The 16,933-nt window shown below is 43.3% G+C and overlaps 1 protein-coding gene across 6 annotated transcripts in view; it reads left to right on the top strand.

Moving 5' to 3' along the window:
- nktr (natural killer cell triggering receptor) overlaps nt 1-16,933 on the top strand; it is a 220,321-nt gene that overhangs the window by 37,173 nt on the left and 166,215 nt on the right. For 5 of the 6 annotated variants that reach the window (XM_070881739.1, XM_070881736.1, XM_070881735.1 and 2 more), the window contains exon 2: nt 8,361-8,523. The exons of the other annotated variant lie outside the window; for it this stretch is intronic. In XM_070881739.1, coding sequence (XP_070737840.1) covers nt 8,476-8,523 — 48 coding nt within the window. In that variant the 5' untranslated portion in view covers nt 8,361-8,475. The remainder of the gene's footprint in view (nt 1-8,360; nt 8,524-16,933) is intronic. 6 annotated transcript variants of the gene reach the window in all.

Here is a 16,933-nt window from a genome sequence, read left to right as displayed (position 1 = left end):
CTCACTAAGCACTGATCTCTTTTAACAGTGCTACCCCATTTCTTTTTCCTTTCTGTCTGTCCTTCCAAATTGTCAAATAGCCCTGAATATTTAGTTCCCAGTCCTGGTCACCTTGCAACCACGTCTCCGTAATGGCTATCAGATCATACCCATTCGTATCTATTTGTGCCGTCAACTCATCTATTTTGTTACGAATGCTACATGCATTCAGCTAAAGAGCTTTTTAAAAAAAAAAAGTTACCTTTTTTTCCTGCTTTGACCCCACTTTCTGATTCACCTTTATGTTTATACATTCTGTCCCTTCCTGGCACGCTCTTGTTTTCATTTCCCCCAGTGCTCTATTGCTTTCTCGTTATTCTTTGACTTTTAAAAAATTTTCGCTCACCTGAACTCTTCCCCCACCCCCCCTAATTAGTTTAAAGCCCTCTCTACAGCCCTAGTTATTTGATTCGCCAGGACACTAGTCCCAGCACGGTCTAAGTGGAGCCTGTCCCAACGGTGCCAGTTTCTCACGAACCAAAACCCATTTCTCCCACACCAGTCTTTGAGCCACGTGTTTAACTCTGATCTTATTTAAGTTAATTGGCAAAAGAACCAAGGAGATGAGATTTTTTTTATGCAGCTAGTTGTTACGATCTGGAATGCACTGCCTTGAAGGGTGATGGATGCAGATTCAATAGTAAATTTCCACATAGAATTTACAGCACAGAAGCAGGCAGCACAGAAATGGACCACTTGCTGTTTCTGTTCCACACAAGCCTCCAGAACCCCAGTGCTTTGTTTGCACTTATGATTTGTGTATGTATATAACTAGATTCCTTTTCGCCTCTACCACATTTAGACTCCTTTTATTTTCCAAGGAGTAGGTGGCATCCTTATTGGCTGAAAACACTTTGAGATGTCCGGTGGTTATGAAAGGCACCATTTAAATCCAAGTCTTTTCTTTCTTTATTGAAATGCACTACCTCACATGTATATTGAAATTAATTTGCCATTTGCCTGTTCTGCAAGTTTGCTAATGTCATCATATATTTTGTTGCAGTCTTCCTCAGTATTAACTATAACTTCCAATGTCATCTGCAAATTTTGGTACTGTACTTCCAATTACAAAATCTAAATAATTTATGTAAATGGTGACCAGCAGTGGTCCCAACATCGATCCTTGTAGAACACCACTCCCCACCAATCGGCAGTCTGAGCAACTATCTTTAACGCCTACTCTCTGTTTTCTGTTTTGTTGCCAGTTTGCTATACATTTTGCTGCTTGTCTCCTGACTCGACATGCTCTGACCTTAATCGTGACTGATGAAAAGGTCACCGACCTGAAATGTTAGCTCTGATTCTCCCGCCACAGATGCTGCCTGACCTGCTGAGTATTTCCAGCATGTTTTTATTTCCGGCATTTGCAGTATTTTGCTTCTGACTGCATATACTGCTTGTTGATATTAAAAGGAAAGACAAAAGGGTGTTAAAGTTCATCACGTTGTTGGTTGCTTAATAATTAAAGCTGTTTAACTATAAACTAGTGTAGCCATAACTTGCTTGTCTGCTTCTTGGGTATGATTTATTTAAATGATTTTATCAAGTATATATGGTTCAGCATTTTTAAAATCGTTCATTCTGAGCACTATAGAATATGCTTCTTACAGAAAGTCCTGTCACAAGAGAGTGGATTGCTTTCCTTAAACACTCATTTTATTTCTCTCTGCTGTGCACCTTAACCAGACAGTACATTTGTCACCAGCCTTGCATAAATCTATTTGCCAACTACATCTTACTGCAATCCTAGGAGATGCAATGAGGTTGTTTGGGCATGTGCAGATAAGGTGTGGTTTCTTCAAACATGTCTTGCATTTTCTTCATTGTGCCAAAAAAAAAGAGATGCGCTTTTCCAAGTGATTTAAAAAAACAATGCTTTTAAAGCAGAGAAAGAGAAGAAATAAGGGAATGGAGGAAATGGAGCATGTTAAGTTTCTCTCAGAAAAGTTTGGAGAAATTTGTAGTGCACCGTGAAGAATTGTTGGAAGTGCACATTATTTCCAATTGCTAATGATCACATTTGGAGACATTAAGTGTTAATTCTTCCTCCTTTCTATCTACTGTCTTTTTGCGTTCTTTTCTTTGTGGATCATATTCTAGCTGAGTCCTCAAATTTATTGTGTTTTTGCAATTTTGGGGACTTTAAAAAAGCTTGCTTATTTTGGAGAGTGTTTACAGCATCGGACTTGAAAAGGTCATTGCCATAGAAACAAGTGCCAGTGCAAAGCACAAGAATATGTAGAAGGTGGCCCTCGGGAGCTGAAATGCTCTGAAGATGATGAATTATTGAATTAATGTACTTGGTGTGTCTGTTTGTCTGCTTTGAATCAGCTGCTCTTGTGTGCAGGACAGCTTTCTAAATAGTCAAAGCTTCTGCGGTTAAAACAATTGTTCAGCTGCGCATATTGGAAGAGCTTGTGTTCCTTTTCATTACAGCGATAAGATTTGTCTTTGTATTACTGCAAGGAGTACCATTTATTGTGCAGATAGTTGAACTGTGATCCTAACATTGGGATTGTAGGTGCAATGTGATTTAAACCATGATGGTAAAGGAGCTGAGAATTCAATTTAAAAGACCGAGCTGCAGGATCTTTCAAATCTTATTCCCTCCCTATAACAAGGAGGGAGAGAGAAAACAGGGAATTATAGACCGGTCAGCCTGACATCGGGTAAGATGATGGAATCAATTATTAAGGATGTCATAGCAGCGCATTTGGAAAGAGGTGACATGATAGGTCCAAGTCAGCATGGATTTGTGAAAGGGAAATCATGCTTGACAAATCTTCTAGAATTTTTTGAGGATGTTTCCAGTAGAATGGACAAGGGAGAACCAGTTGATGTGGTATATTTGGACTTTCAGAAGGCTTTCGACAAGGTCCCACACAAGAGATTAATGTGCAAAGTTAAAGCACATGGGATTGGGGGTAGTGTGCTGACATGGATTGAGAACTGGTTGTCAGACAGGAAGCAAAGAGTAGGAGTAAATGGGTACTTTTCAGAATGGCAGGCGGTGACTAGTGGGGTACCGCAAGGTTCTGTGCTGGGGCCCCAGCTGTTTACACTGTACATTAATGATTTAGACGAGGGGATTAAATGTAGTATCTCCAAATTTGCGGATGACACTAAGTTAGGTGGCAGTGTGAGCTGCGAGGAGGATGCTATGAGGCTGCAGAGCGACTTGGATAGGGTTAGGTGAGTGGGCAAATGCATGGCAGATGAAGTATAATGTGGATAAATGTGAGGTTATCCACTTTGGTGGTAAAAACAGAGAGACAGACTATGATCTGAATGGTGACAGATTAGGAAAAGAGGTGGTGCAACGAGACCTGGGTGTCATGGTACATCAGTCATTGAAGGTTGGCATGCAGGTACAGCAGGCGGTTAAGAAAGCAAATGGCATGTTGGCCTTCATAGCGAGGGGATTTGAGTACAGGGGCAGGGAGGTGTTGCTACAATTGTACAGGGCCTTGGTGAGGCCACACCTGGAGTATTGTGTACAGTTTTGGTCTCCTAACCTGAGGAAGGACATTCTTGCTGTTGAGGGAGTGCAGCGAAGGTTCACCAGACTGATTCCCGGGATGGCGGGACTGACCTATCAAGAAAGACTGGATCAACTGGGCTTGTATTCACCGGAGTTCAGAAGAATGAGAGGGGACCTCATAGAAACATTTAAAATTCTGATGGGTTTAGACAGGTTGGATGCAGGAAGAATATTCCCAATGTTGGGGAAGTCCAGAACCAGGGGTCACAGTCTAAGGATAAGGGGTAAGCCATTTAGGACCGAGATGAGGAGAAACTTCTTCACCCAGAGAGTGGTGAACCTGTGGAATTCTCTACCACAGAAAGTTGTTGAGGCCAATTCACTAAATATATTCAAAAAGGAGTTTGATGTAGTCCTTACTACTAAGGGGATCAAGGGGTATGGTGAGAAAGCAGGAATGAGGTACTGAAGTTGCATGTTCAGCCATGAACTCATTGAATGGCGGTGCAGGCTAGAAGGGCCGAATGGCTTGCTCCTGCACCTATTTTCTATGTTTCTTTTCTAAGCTCACTTGCTGACTGTATTAACAGAGGTTACAATAGAGCTTTTTGAGAATCTTTTCCTCCGCATAGTGCTTAATATTTTTCAAATGGTTCCTGAAACTTTTCATTTTAAAGTACATTACTACTATGGCAAATTATACATTTCTAAAATTTTCCATGACTTTTGGAAGTTTGTGAATGTGTGAACTTGCCTAGGCATGTTACCTTGGGCTGTGATGCCAATAAGTACTGGTCTGAGACCAATATCGTGTGATGCCTCTGGGACCTTCCTGATCACACTGGCTCAGGACCACACTGGGCAGCGCAGCACACAGCCTGGCGATAAAGAAGCTCTGTGCAAGCGCATGTGCAAAGTTCTGCTCACCAGCCAATTTAAATATTAACATTAGGAGATGGCATGAGAGCGTGGGTTCTCTGACATTAAAAACATTTATGAAATTCTCAGGTGGTCCATGGTCACTGGCTTTAAACTGGGCTGTTATACTGCAGCCGGTGTGAAACTTGAAGTGGTACAAGGCTTCCCCCTGCAGCTCTTTGCTTCAGTGTGTCTGGGATTCAGATCACTGATCTTGCTATGTGCATCTAAAAATGCTTTGCATTGACAACAAAATGGTAGGATAACGAGCACATAATCTAGGCGAACGATACCGTACTGTACTGACGGAGTGCTTCTTTGTCAGAGGTTCTGCTTTTCAGGTGCGATGTTAAACTACCTGTCTGTTCAGGCAGTCGTAATAGATCCCCATGGCACTTTTTCGAAGAACAGCGGTACTTTTTTCCAGTCTCTCAACCGACATACCTCAACTAAAACAGATTAACTGGTCATGCATCGCATTGCTGTTTGTTGGATCTTGTGTACATATTGGTGTGTGTTTGTCTGCATAACAACAACCACACTTCAGTGGTAAAGCGCTTTGGGATATCCTAAGGATGTGAAAGGTGCTATACAAGTCTTTTTGTTCAGGGTAGCAGCCTTCAGTTTTGTTTTTCTGTTCCTAGAAGCATCTTGTGAACAGATGCTGTCCAGAAACCATGAATAAAACAAGGCTGCATGTTTGTTCGTGACTCCAAACTCGGCTCAGAAAAAGCAGTCCAGAATTTCTTCATTAGTTGATTTTGGGAAAATACAGTGCATTGAAAAGGAATATAAGCTTTGTGAAGCAGCTTGGTAAGAACTCTCCCATTCTATTAATTCACAACATCTGCCATTGTGCCTACATGCTGCTTTTGGCATTTAACATTTTGTATTTTCTCCTGGCATGGTTTCAATATTTACATCTGCCCTGCTCATAAAACCTGTGTCATTTAAGGGGGCGGGCAACCTGCTTCCAGACCTCTGCCAATGCCACTGCTGAACTGTGAGTTGCCACCTCGTTGGAATATCCAAGTTCAGTTTTTCTTGAAGCTGCTTTCGTCACCTGACAAAGCTCAAATTACGATTGATTGGAATAGAGGGAAACGTGGTAAAAATGTTTTCAGGTTATAGCGAGTCTCGTCTCCACAGTGATCCATCCTCCATTCTGCAGTGTGCCGCGACCACTGTGCTAAGTGGAACAGAGCAAGGACAATACTGGGCATTCATGAGTTACTGTGGGCCATCAGCAGTATCAGAATTGTATATCTGTACCACCAAAATCTGTAATCTCATGGTCTGGCACACACCTCACTCCTCCGTCACCATCAAGTCAGAAGATCAATCCTGGTTAAATGGGAAGTGTTGAAGGACATATCTTAAAATAAGATATCATTGTAAGCTACTACACAGGGCTATCTGCATGCTAAATGCCAAAAGCGGGTTCAAAACTAACAAAATTCTGTAGCCCTACCACCCCTGTTGAGTCATGTTGGACAGCCAAGTACTCCCTGAACATCTCCATCCTCAAATTTGACCTCCACCGTATTACAGACCTTCCCCATTGTTATTTTTCTGCCCCGCCCCACCCTTCCCAGGCTTTTTTCTTAAAAGCTATTCATTTCTAACGTCTTCAAGTTCTGATTTAAAAAGTCATTGACTTGAAGCGTTGAAACTGTTTCTTTCTCCACTGATGCTGCCTAGCCTGCTGAGTATTTCCAGCATTTACAGGTTTTATTTCAAGTTTCCAGCATCTGCAGAACTTTGCTTTTGTTTGAGATGAATAATAGCTCATCTGTTTTTGGTGGTGTTGCTTGAGAGGGACACACAACCCCGGACCCTGGGATAACTCCCTCCTCTTTGAATAATGCCGTGGGATCTTTCTTTCTGTATGGTAAAAGGAAGAAGCTGTATGCTTCCATATTTTTCTGTTCCATTATTATTCTTTGAGTTCACTGCTTTTATTTAAAAAAAAATCAATAATAAGGAATCGATTCAGTAATTATCCCCTAATGCAACTGCACCCTTCCCCCTCTCGTCTGCTTCATCCCAAATCTCATTTCTATGTGAGCTGGAGTGCCCATGGCATTGCTTGACACTACATGTTTTACAGGAAACTGGGTCAGCTGTAGGTGGGTGGAGATGCACAGCTGCCTGTGTTGTGCTGGATTGCGACTGCTATTTCACTTCTGATTTTTAATGTTTAATTGATAGAAGGCAGTATTACAGTTCTGCTGATCACTACTAATTGTGGCACAGCTGCTATGATGACAAATTTTCAATTCAGCATTTTTATACAACTGCATCCATCCTCTGAAACCGAAATTCTTGCCTGTATTGCAGCGTAAATTACGTTGCCTGAATGACAGAAATCCAATATTTAAGCACTTCTGTCAGCCCTGCAGAACTTTGAAACAACAATGACCCAACAATTTGAACTTGTATTTTTACATATTTAAAATGTAGATTTCAGGAGCATTCATCAAAAGGGTTTCCGAGAAGCCTGGTGAAAAATTGAATGTAGCTTTGAAGATGCAGGGTTTTTAAAATAAAATAGCGAACATGCTTTATTCATGGCTCACTTGATCATGCTGATCCTGACAGTTTTTTTTGCATTCACATTCTGCGCAGGGTACTTTAAAAATGATGATTAAAGGGATGAAGTGCTGATGTGTCGTAGGGTAACTTTACATTTTATCTGTGTTTGTCAAGTGAGCAGAGTTTTTGTAGCTTTTTTTTTTGGTGTTTGGGTATTCAGTTTTCATTGGTTCCCTCACTGAGACCATACCTTTCGAGCGCTGGTGCTGATAGCCCTCCAAGACCATCATCATCATAGGCAGTCCCTCGAAATCGAGGAAGATTTGCTTCCACTCAAAGTGGGTTCTTAGGTGACTGAACAGTCCAATATGGGAATTACAGTCTCCGTCACAGGTGGGACAGACAGACAGCCGTTGGAGGAAAGGGAGTGTGGGGAGTCTGGTTTGCCGCACGCTCTTTCCGTTGCCTGCGCTTGCTTTCTGCGTGCTCTCGGCGACGAGACTCGAGGTGCTCAGCGCCCTCCCGGATGCTCTTCCTCCACTTAGGGCAGTCTTTGGCCAGGGACTCCTAGGTGTCGGTGGGGATGTTGCATTTTATCAACGAGGCTTTGAGGGTGTCCTTTGCTCTGTTGGGCCGGCCACATTGTTGGCATGCCTGACACAAGGCTCCCAAAGCAAGCGCTCTGCACGGAATTCCTACACGGCAAGCGAGCCCCAAGTGGGCCTCCAAGATCAATGTCGCCATTGTTCATGATTGAGCCTACATTGGGCTGACTAGCAGGTAAGTTTTCCACCATGTTAGTGAATCAGGAATGGTAATCCTGTCTGATCCATTTTTCCTGTCGACCCCCACCCCCTAGCCCAAGGTGCAGAAGAAAATTGTAGAGTTTATTTTTTCCACAATGGTACCACCTTAATTGGATGTTGCCTTACTAAAATGATCAGTGTATTCGCCTGTGTAGGATGAAAAATGGCTACCTTTGTACATCTACCATCAGCAGGTATGGATAATTTACAAGGTACGGAGGGAGCATGTGCTTCTACCAGTCTCATTATGAAGGCAAGATGCTGATTAATCGAGCATTGATTTGCTGTTAATTAAAATTTGTAAAGTAAATATATGTGTGTCACAGTATAGATTGATCGATCTTTAGATCCTGTTCTGTGGTAAAGTGGCCACATACTGTCTCGATACAGTAGCCAAATGCTCTAGTAATGTAACCTTCAAAATTAATTTTGAGCAAGTGACACACACAGGCTGAAAATGAAATGCAGTAGAACTGAAATTTGCTAGACATTAAAGCTGTACTACAGTCAAGTCAAAATTCAATAATAATCGACATGAGTTAATCCTGCAAAGATAGCAATTTTATTCTATTTTGTTTCAGGGCACATTAACATCTAAAAGGCTTGTTAAAATTCCCTGGCCCCTGCCTTTAGACCATGAAGGAGTAAGGAAATTTCAAAGGTCACAGTGATCGCCGCAGACTTGTTCAATAATCAATGCCTGAAGTGTGCTGCACAAAATGCACTCTGGAAAGTAGCTTTCAGGTTAGGCTTTTTAATTGTTTTGATCTGGGGGTTCTCTGTTGTAAGGTATTAACTTTTAAAGCCTGGAAAAGATGTGACTGGTTTCGCTAACTACTGGAGTACAGTATTCAAATATAACTGGCTTGTGACAGCACTTGAATGTCACCCTGTGGGCAAACACACCATCTGTCTATCTGTGCTGTTGTGTAGTTTTGGAGTTGGTAATCAGAGCTATCATGTCTCTTACACCAGTCATCCAGTAAAATGAAATTAAATGGGTAATGGAAATATTTTAAAGCATGGACAGCCATCTATTAGATCAGTTTGTGAATTTTGTTTTATGTTTGATCCATACACTTAAACCACAAATCCTGTTGAGCATAGACTCAGGATAAGGGGTCGGCCATTTGAGACAGATGAGGAATTTCTTCACTCGGGAGGGTTGTGAACCTTGGGAATTCTCTACTCCAGAGTGCTGTGGATGCTGAATCATTGAGTATATTCAAGGCTGAGATAGATAGATTTTTGGACTCTAGGGGAATCGCGGGCTATGGGGTTCAGGTGGGAAAGTGGAATTGAGGTTGAAGATCAGCCATGATCTTACTAAATGGCAGAGCAGGCTCGAGGGGCCGTATGGCCTGCTCCTAATTCTTATATTCTTGTGTGTCTCTACCTATTTCCAAAAGTGCCTTCAATTTGAATAAGACCTGTGCTCATGGAGCTAATTCCCAGTGCTTAGCTGGCTGCTAGCCGAATGTTAAATTGCCCACCTGAGTGACTCTGTAAAAAATACACTTTCGGGTTGCAGCAAAGGGCAAACATCTTGGGAGCTGGTATGGAACCCGTGCAATGGAAAAACCGCTTAAACAAGTCCAGCACCTCAAGACTTCAACCACCCTTCCTGACAATTTAAAGCTTTTCTTTTTGATGATGTCCAAATACCAAAATTATCAGTTTGATGGTTTGTATTTGATTAATGCTCCCAGGATATTGAAATTTATTGATTTTTTTTTTGTGTTATAATGCAGATCTCCACAGGTTTTTTTGTCTTCTGCGGTAATGTTATTAAAATAGGAATGCTGAATTTTATAATGGCAGGGAATACTTAAGAGCTGCCAAGCTTACAGCATTTTTCTAGAGACGGGAAGAATTTGCATTTATGTTGAACAGTATCAATTTCTCAGGAATACCCCAAACCACATTACAATGAATGTGGTACCTTTTTGAAGAGCAATCATTGTTATGTAGGCAAACATGCATGCAGCTAGTTTATGCACAACAGGGTCACGCAAACAGTAAATGAATGAAGGACCAGATCCTTTTTTGGTGGTGGTGGTTGCAGGAGGAATGTTGACTAGGAATTGGTTCTGAAAAGCGTAGCAGATGGATAAGTCACAGGGTACTGATGGCACGCAGCCTCGGCTATTGAAAGAAGGCAGAAAAGAGATAGTTGCCCACAATTTTTTTTTTAGTCTTTAAAATTGGTAAAGACGGTAAGTGCAATGCCAGCTATGGGCAAAAACTTAGAACCCATAATTCAAGATAAAATTTGAGTATTTATAAATCCACAGGATAATTGAGAACAGCTAGCCCAGACTTATTAAAGGAAAGCCATGTTTGACAAATTTAATAGACTTTTTGAAGGAATGACTGGACTGAATTGATAAAGAATATACGAGATGTAGTGATGGTATTCATAAGGTGTCTCAAGAAGTATGTTCTAACTATCCAGATGTATCCAGCTGCCTCCCCCTGCAAAACAGATACACTGCTTTGAGTACTGTTGAGGGGGATGACTCATCAGGGGAGGGCAGCAGCAGCCATGTTCATGGCACCGTGGCTGGCTCTGTTGCACAGGAGGGCAGGAGAAAAAGTGGGAGAGCGATAGTGGATTCAATTGTGAGGGGAATAGATGGGCGTTTCTGCAGCCGCAACCGAGACTCCAGAATGGTATGTTGCCTCTCTGGTGCAAGGGTCAAGGATGTCTCGGATCGGGTGCAGGACATTCTGAAAAGGGAGGGAGAACAGCCAGTTGTCGTGGTGCACATTGGTACCAACGACATAGGTTTAAAAAAAGGGATGAGGTCCTACGAGACGGATTTAAGATTTAAGGAGCTAGGAGCTAGGAGCTAAATTTAAAAAGTAGGACCTCAAAAGTAGTGGCTAGTCAGAGTAGGAATCGCAGGATAGCGCAGATGAATACATGGCTTGAGCAGTGGTGCAGCAGGGAGGGATTCAAATTCCTGGGGCATTGAAACCAGTTCTGGGGGAGGTGGGACCAGTACAAACCGGACGGTCTGCACCTGGGCAGGACCAGAACCAATGTCCTAGGGGGAGTGTTTGCTAGTGCTGTTGGGGAGGAGTTAAACTAATATGGCAGGGGGATGGGAACTAATGCAGGGAGACAGAGGGAAACAAAATGGAGACAGAAGCAAAAGACAAAAAGGAGATGAGTAAAAGTGGAGGGCAGAGAAACCGAAGGCAAAAAACAAAAAGGGCCGCTGTACAGCAAAATTCTAAAGAGTCAAAGTGTAATAAAAAGGCAAGCCTGAAAGCTCGGTGCCTCAATACGAGGAGTATTCGGAACCCAGGAGAGGGCTCTGAGCTAGTTAGAGTGGGTGCGAGCGCAGATCAACAGGACCCCAAGAAAGAATGCAAAAGGCAGGTGGCAACAGAGCAGAGTAGCACTGGGATAAGTGTAAACCACAAGGTGATAGGAAGGGACAATATGTATGAATATAAAGGGGCTGCAGGAGGGGTCAAAACTAAAAATTATGGTTTTAAAAACTAGTATTAAAACATTCTACCTAAACGCACGCAGCATTCGAAATAAAGTAAATGAGTTGACGGCACAAATCATTACAAATGGGTATGATTTGGTGGCCATTACAGAAACGTGGTCGCAGGGTGGCCAAGACTGGGAATTAAACATACAGGGGTATCTGACAATTTGGAAGGATAGACAAGAAGGGAAAGGAGGTGGGGTAGCTCTGTTGTTAAAGGATGATATCAGGGCAGTTGTGAGAGACGATATTGGCTCTAATGAACAAAATGTTGAATCATTGTGGGTGGAGATTAGAGATAGTAAGGGGAAAAAGTCACTGGTGGGCGTAGTTTATAGGCCCCCAAATAATAACTTCACGGTGGGGCGGACAATAATCAAGGGAATAATGGAGGCATGTGAAAAAGGAACGGCAGTAATCATGAGGGATTTTAACCTATATATTGATTGGTCAAATCAAATCACACGGGGTAGCCTGGAGGAGGAATTCATAGAATGCATACGGGATTGTTTCTTAGAATAGTATGTTACAGAACCTACAAGGGAGCAAGCTATCTTAGATCTGGTCCTGTGTAATGAGACAGGAATAATAAACTATCTCCTCATAAACGATCCTCTCGGAATGAGTGATCACAGTATGGTTGAATTTGTAATACAGATTGAGGGTGATGAAGTAGTGTCTCAAACGAGCATACTATGCTTAAACAAAGGGGACTACAGTGGGATGAGGGTAGAGTTGGCTAAAGTAGACTGGGAACACAGACTAAACGGTGGCACAATTGAGGAACAGTGGAGGACTTTTAAGGAGCTCTTTCATAGTGATCAACAAAAATATATTCCAGTGAAAAAGAAGGGCGTTAAGAGCAGGGATAACCAGCCGTGGATAACCAAGGAAATAAAGGAGAGTATCAAATTAAAAACCAATGTGTATAAGGTGGCCAAGGTTAGTGGGAAAATAGAAGATTGGGAAAATTTTAAACGACAGCAAAGAATGACTAAGAAAGCAATAAAGAAAGGAAAGATAGATTACGAAAGTAAACTTGTGCAAAACATAAAAACAGATAGTAAAAGCTTTTACCGATATATAAACCGGAAGCGAGTGACTGAAGTAAATGTTGGTCCCTTAGAAGATGAGACGGGGGATTTAATAATGGGAAATGTGGAAATGGCTGAGACCTTAAAATAATTATTTTGCTTCGGTCTTCACAGTGGAAGACACAAAAACCATGCCAAAAATTGCTGGTCACGGGACTGTGGGAAGGGAGGATCTTGAGACAATCACTATCACTAGGGAGGTAGTGCTGGACAGGCTAATGGGACTCAAGGTAGACAAGTCCCCTGGTCCTGATGAAATGCATCCCAGGGTATTAAAAGAGATGGCGGAAGTTATAGCAGATGCATTCGTTATAATCAACCAAAATTCTCTGGACTCTGGGGAGGTACCATTGGATTGGAAAGCAGCTAATGTAACGCCTCTGTTTTTTAAAAAAAAGGGGGCAGACAAAAGGCAGGTAACGATAGGCCGGTTAGTTTTAACATCTGTAGTGGGGAAAATGCTTGAAGCTATCATTAAGGAAGAAATAGCGGGACACCTAGATAGGAATAGTGCAATCAAGCAGACGCAACATGGATTCATGAAGGGGAAATCATGATGAACTAATTTACTGGAATTATTTGAGGATATAACGAGCATGGTGGATAGAGGTGTACCGATGGATGTGGTGTATTTAGATTTCCAAAAGGCATTCGATAAGGTGCCACACAAAAGGTTACTGCAGAAGATAAAGGTACGCGGAGTCAGAGGAAATATATTAGCATGGATCGAGAATTGGCTGGCTAACAGAAAGCAGAGAGTCGGGATAAATGGGTCTTTTTCGAGTTGGAAATCGGTGGTTAGTGGTGTGCCACAGGGATCGGTGCTGGGACCACAACTGTTTACAATATATATAGATGACCTGGAAGAGGGAACAGAGTGTAGTGTAACACAATTTGCAGATGACACAAAGATTAGTGGAAAAGTGGGTTGTGTAGAGGACACAGAGAGGCTGCAAAGAGATTTAGATAGGTTAAGCGAATGGGCTAAGGTTTGGCAGATGGAATACAATGTCGGAAAATATGAGGTCATCCACCTTGGGGGGGGGAAAAAAACAGTAAAAGGGAATATTATTTGAATGGGGAGAAATTACAACATGCTGCGGTGCAGAGGGACCTTGGGGTCCTTGTGCATGAATCCCAAAAAGTTAGTTTTCAGGTGCAGCAGGTAATCAGGAAGGCGAATGGAATGTTGGCCTTCATTGCGAGAGGGATGGAGTACAAAAGTAGGGAGGTCTTTCTGCAACTGTACAGGGTATTGGTGAGGCCGCACCTGGAGTACTGTAGTTTTGGTCACCTTACTTACAGAAGGATATACTAGCTTTGGAGGGGGTACAGAGACGATTCGCTAGGCGGATTCCGGAGATGAGGGGGTTACCTTATGATGATAGATTGAGTAGACTGGGTCTTTACTCGTTGGAGTTCAGAAGGATGAGGGGTGATCTTATAGAAACATTTAAAATAATGAAAGAGATAGACAAGATAGAGGCAGAGAGGTTGTTTCCACTGGTCGGGGAGACCAGAACTAGGGGGCACAGCCTCAAAATACGGGGGAGCCAATTTAAAACTGAGTTGAGAAGGAATTTCTTCTCCCAGAGGATTGTGAATCTGTGGAATTCTCTGCCCAAGGAAGCAGTTGAGGCAAGCTCATTGAATGTATTCAAATCACAGATAGATAGATTTTTAACCAATAAAGGAATTAAGGGTTATGGGGAGCGGGCGGGTAAGTGGAGCTGAGTCCACGGCCAGATCAGCCATGATCTTTTTGAATGGTGGAGCAGGCTCGAGGGGCTAGATGGCCTACTCCTGTTCCTAATTCTTATGTTATGTTATGTAAAATGAAATGGAGCCACATGAGAGTTAGGGTAAATACAAGTTGCTCGGATTGGAGAGGGTTGGGAGTGGTGTGCCCTGGGGGTCAGTCCTTGATCCACATTTCTCTCTCTCTCTCTCTCTCTCTCTCTCAATCGAGAGAGAGAGAGAGATATTTGGACTTCGCTAGTGGAATGGGCAGACAGATGGCAGATGCAATTTAATGTTTGTGTGAGGTCATATGTTTTGGTAGGTAAAAACAGGCAAGTAGTATACACTCAATAAAAAGACACTGAAGGGTGTAAGTGAACAGAGAAACCTAAGAATTCAAATATGTAATGCTTTGAAAATGTAACTACAGCCATGTAAAGTCATAAAAAGGTCCACCGCATTTTTTCTTTTAATTCGAGGCACAGAATGCTGAACGAATAAATTTGTGCCAAGTATTGGTTCAGCCACAGTTGGAGTACTGTGTAGTTTTGGGCACCCCATTATAGGAAGGTTATTAAACTCCTAGTGAGTGTACAGCATCGGTTCACCAGGATGATGCTAGGGATTGGAATCTATATAGTTAAGAGGAGAATCTTGAGATAGTGGGACTATTCCCACTGGAGCAGAAGAGAGGAGATTTAATAAATGTATATAAAATGATGTGTTTTGATAGAGCAATTAGGGAATGACTATTTCTGTTGATTGGGGAGTCAGTGACGAGGGGTCATCAATTTAAAATCCTCAGTGAGGCGAGAGGTTAGAAATTGTTCATGCAGAGGGCTATTGCAGCATGGAATACTTTGCTGCAGAGTGGTTGCGGCAGGGGCAGTGGAACTTAGTTTTGGATTGCTCTAGCAAAGAGCCAGCATACACACAAGGAGCTGAATGGTCTCCTTCTTTGCACTATAAAATTCTGTGGGCACACATTGAACACTTTACATTTGTCTGAGCAAAGAGGCATCAGTTTAACATCTCTCCCAAAATCAGTACCGGTAACAATGCAGCACTCTAAGTACTTCGCTAAAGTACCAGCCTGATTATGTGCTGAAATGCTGCAGTGGAACTAAGTCATGGATATTATTGAAACTAAGGTGGTCATCATTGCTATTCTGATCTTTCTCCTCTCAATCCTTCAATGCCAATATACCAACTGACTACAGCATTGCATTTTCATCCAGCTCCTCATACAGGAGAAAGGAAAACAGGAAGAGGGTAAATTATTGGGGTGTGGGTTGAAGACACAGTCAAGCAAAAGTGCTTCAAGAGCAAAAGCTTAGTAGTTGAACAAGCAGCCACTAATGGGGGAGTGTAAGGCTGGAGTCATCATCTTAGGCGGTCCCTCGAAATGAGGATGACTTGCTTCCACATCTTACAAAAAAAGGATGAGTTCACAGGTGTTTCGAAAGAAGAACCCCAAACTACATCCTCAAGGGTGGAAGATGCCGGTGTGTGGATTTTGCCGTTGCACACCAGCCACCACATGGGCTTGACAGAGCTAGATCTTGGACCAGTGGCAAGGATTAACCAAGACAACTGGAGACCTGCTGTGCTGCACGGACCCAGTGCGCGCACACATCGCAGTGTGGGCTGGCCCGTGCTGCCTCTGGCCCCAAACTCATGTCCCCTCTGGGCCCCGATTACATCCCTCCACAATCTCCATCCGCTCCTTCCCCTATATCTTACCGCTCCTGCTGCACCTGCCCACGTGCCAATTACCGACCTGGACCTTGCTGATGTCACTCTTTGCTGCCCAGCTCGCGCTGCCTCCTGGAGCTGCATGCCTCCACGCTGCTCCATGGCCGCTGCTCGCCACTCCTTTTACAGGATTTGAAAGTGAGGGTGAGAATTTCAGGTTTAGCTCACTGGGACATTGGGCCGGTGGAGGCTTTGAGAGGGCAAGGCGATATTGGGTGTACCATCATCATCATCATAGGCAGTCCCTCGGAATCTAGGAGGACTTGCTTCCACTCCCAAAGTGAGTTCTTTGATGGCTGAACAGTCCGATACGAGAGCCACAGACCCGGTCACAGGTGGGACAGACATTTGTCGAGGGAAGGGGTGGTGGGGCTGGTTTGCCGCGCGCTCCTTCCGCTGCCTGCGCTTGACCTCTTCATCTCTTTGCGTTGAGACTCGAAGAGCTCAACGCCCTCCCGGATGTATTTTCTCCACCTCGGGAGGTCTACGGCCAGGGTCTCCCAGGTGTCAGTGGTGATGTCGCACTTTACCAGAGAGGCTTTGAGGGTGTCCTTATAACGTTTCCGCTGTCCTCCTTTGGCTCGTTTACCATGAAGGAGCTCCGCATAAATCATTTGCTTAGGGAGTCTCATATCTGGCATGCGTACTATGTGGCCTGCCCAGCGAAGCTGATCGAGTGTGGTCAGTGCTTCAATACTTGGGATGTTGGCCTGATTGAGGACACAGATGTTGGCGCACCTGTCCTCCCAGGGGATTTGCAGGATCTTGCGGAGACATCATTGGTGATACATCTCCAGCGACTTGAGGTGCCTTCTATACGTCGTACATGCCTCAGATATACCACTTTATGCATGTAAGGATGCTGGAAACTCTTTTGTTTGAGTTGTAACGTATGTGGTGGAGTGGGGCGGGAGTTGAGACCTGGAGGCTGACTCGAAGATCATTCGAAAAGTCGCGCGTTGTGTTGGAGGGTTTTGGCAGGGATGGTGAAGTTAGAAGAAAGCAGTCGATACCAGAGGACCTGTGGAGGAGGAAGCTGAGCTTGACCGAGCAGTATGC

The sequence above is a fragment of the Pristiophorus japonicus genome, chromosome 5 (genome assembly GCF_044704955.1).
Source record: "Pristiophorus japonicus isolate sPriJap1 chromosome 5, sPriJap1.hap1, whole genome shotgun sequence".
Classification (NCBI taxonomy): domain Eukaryota; kingdom Metazoa; phylum Chordata; class Chondrichthyes; family Pristiophoridae; genus Pristiophorus; species Pristiophorus japonicus.
The sequence above is the reverse complement of the archived record's forward strand: the minus strand, read 5'-3'. Positions and strand labels throughout refer to the sequence as shown.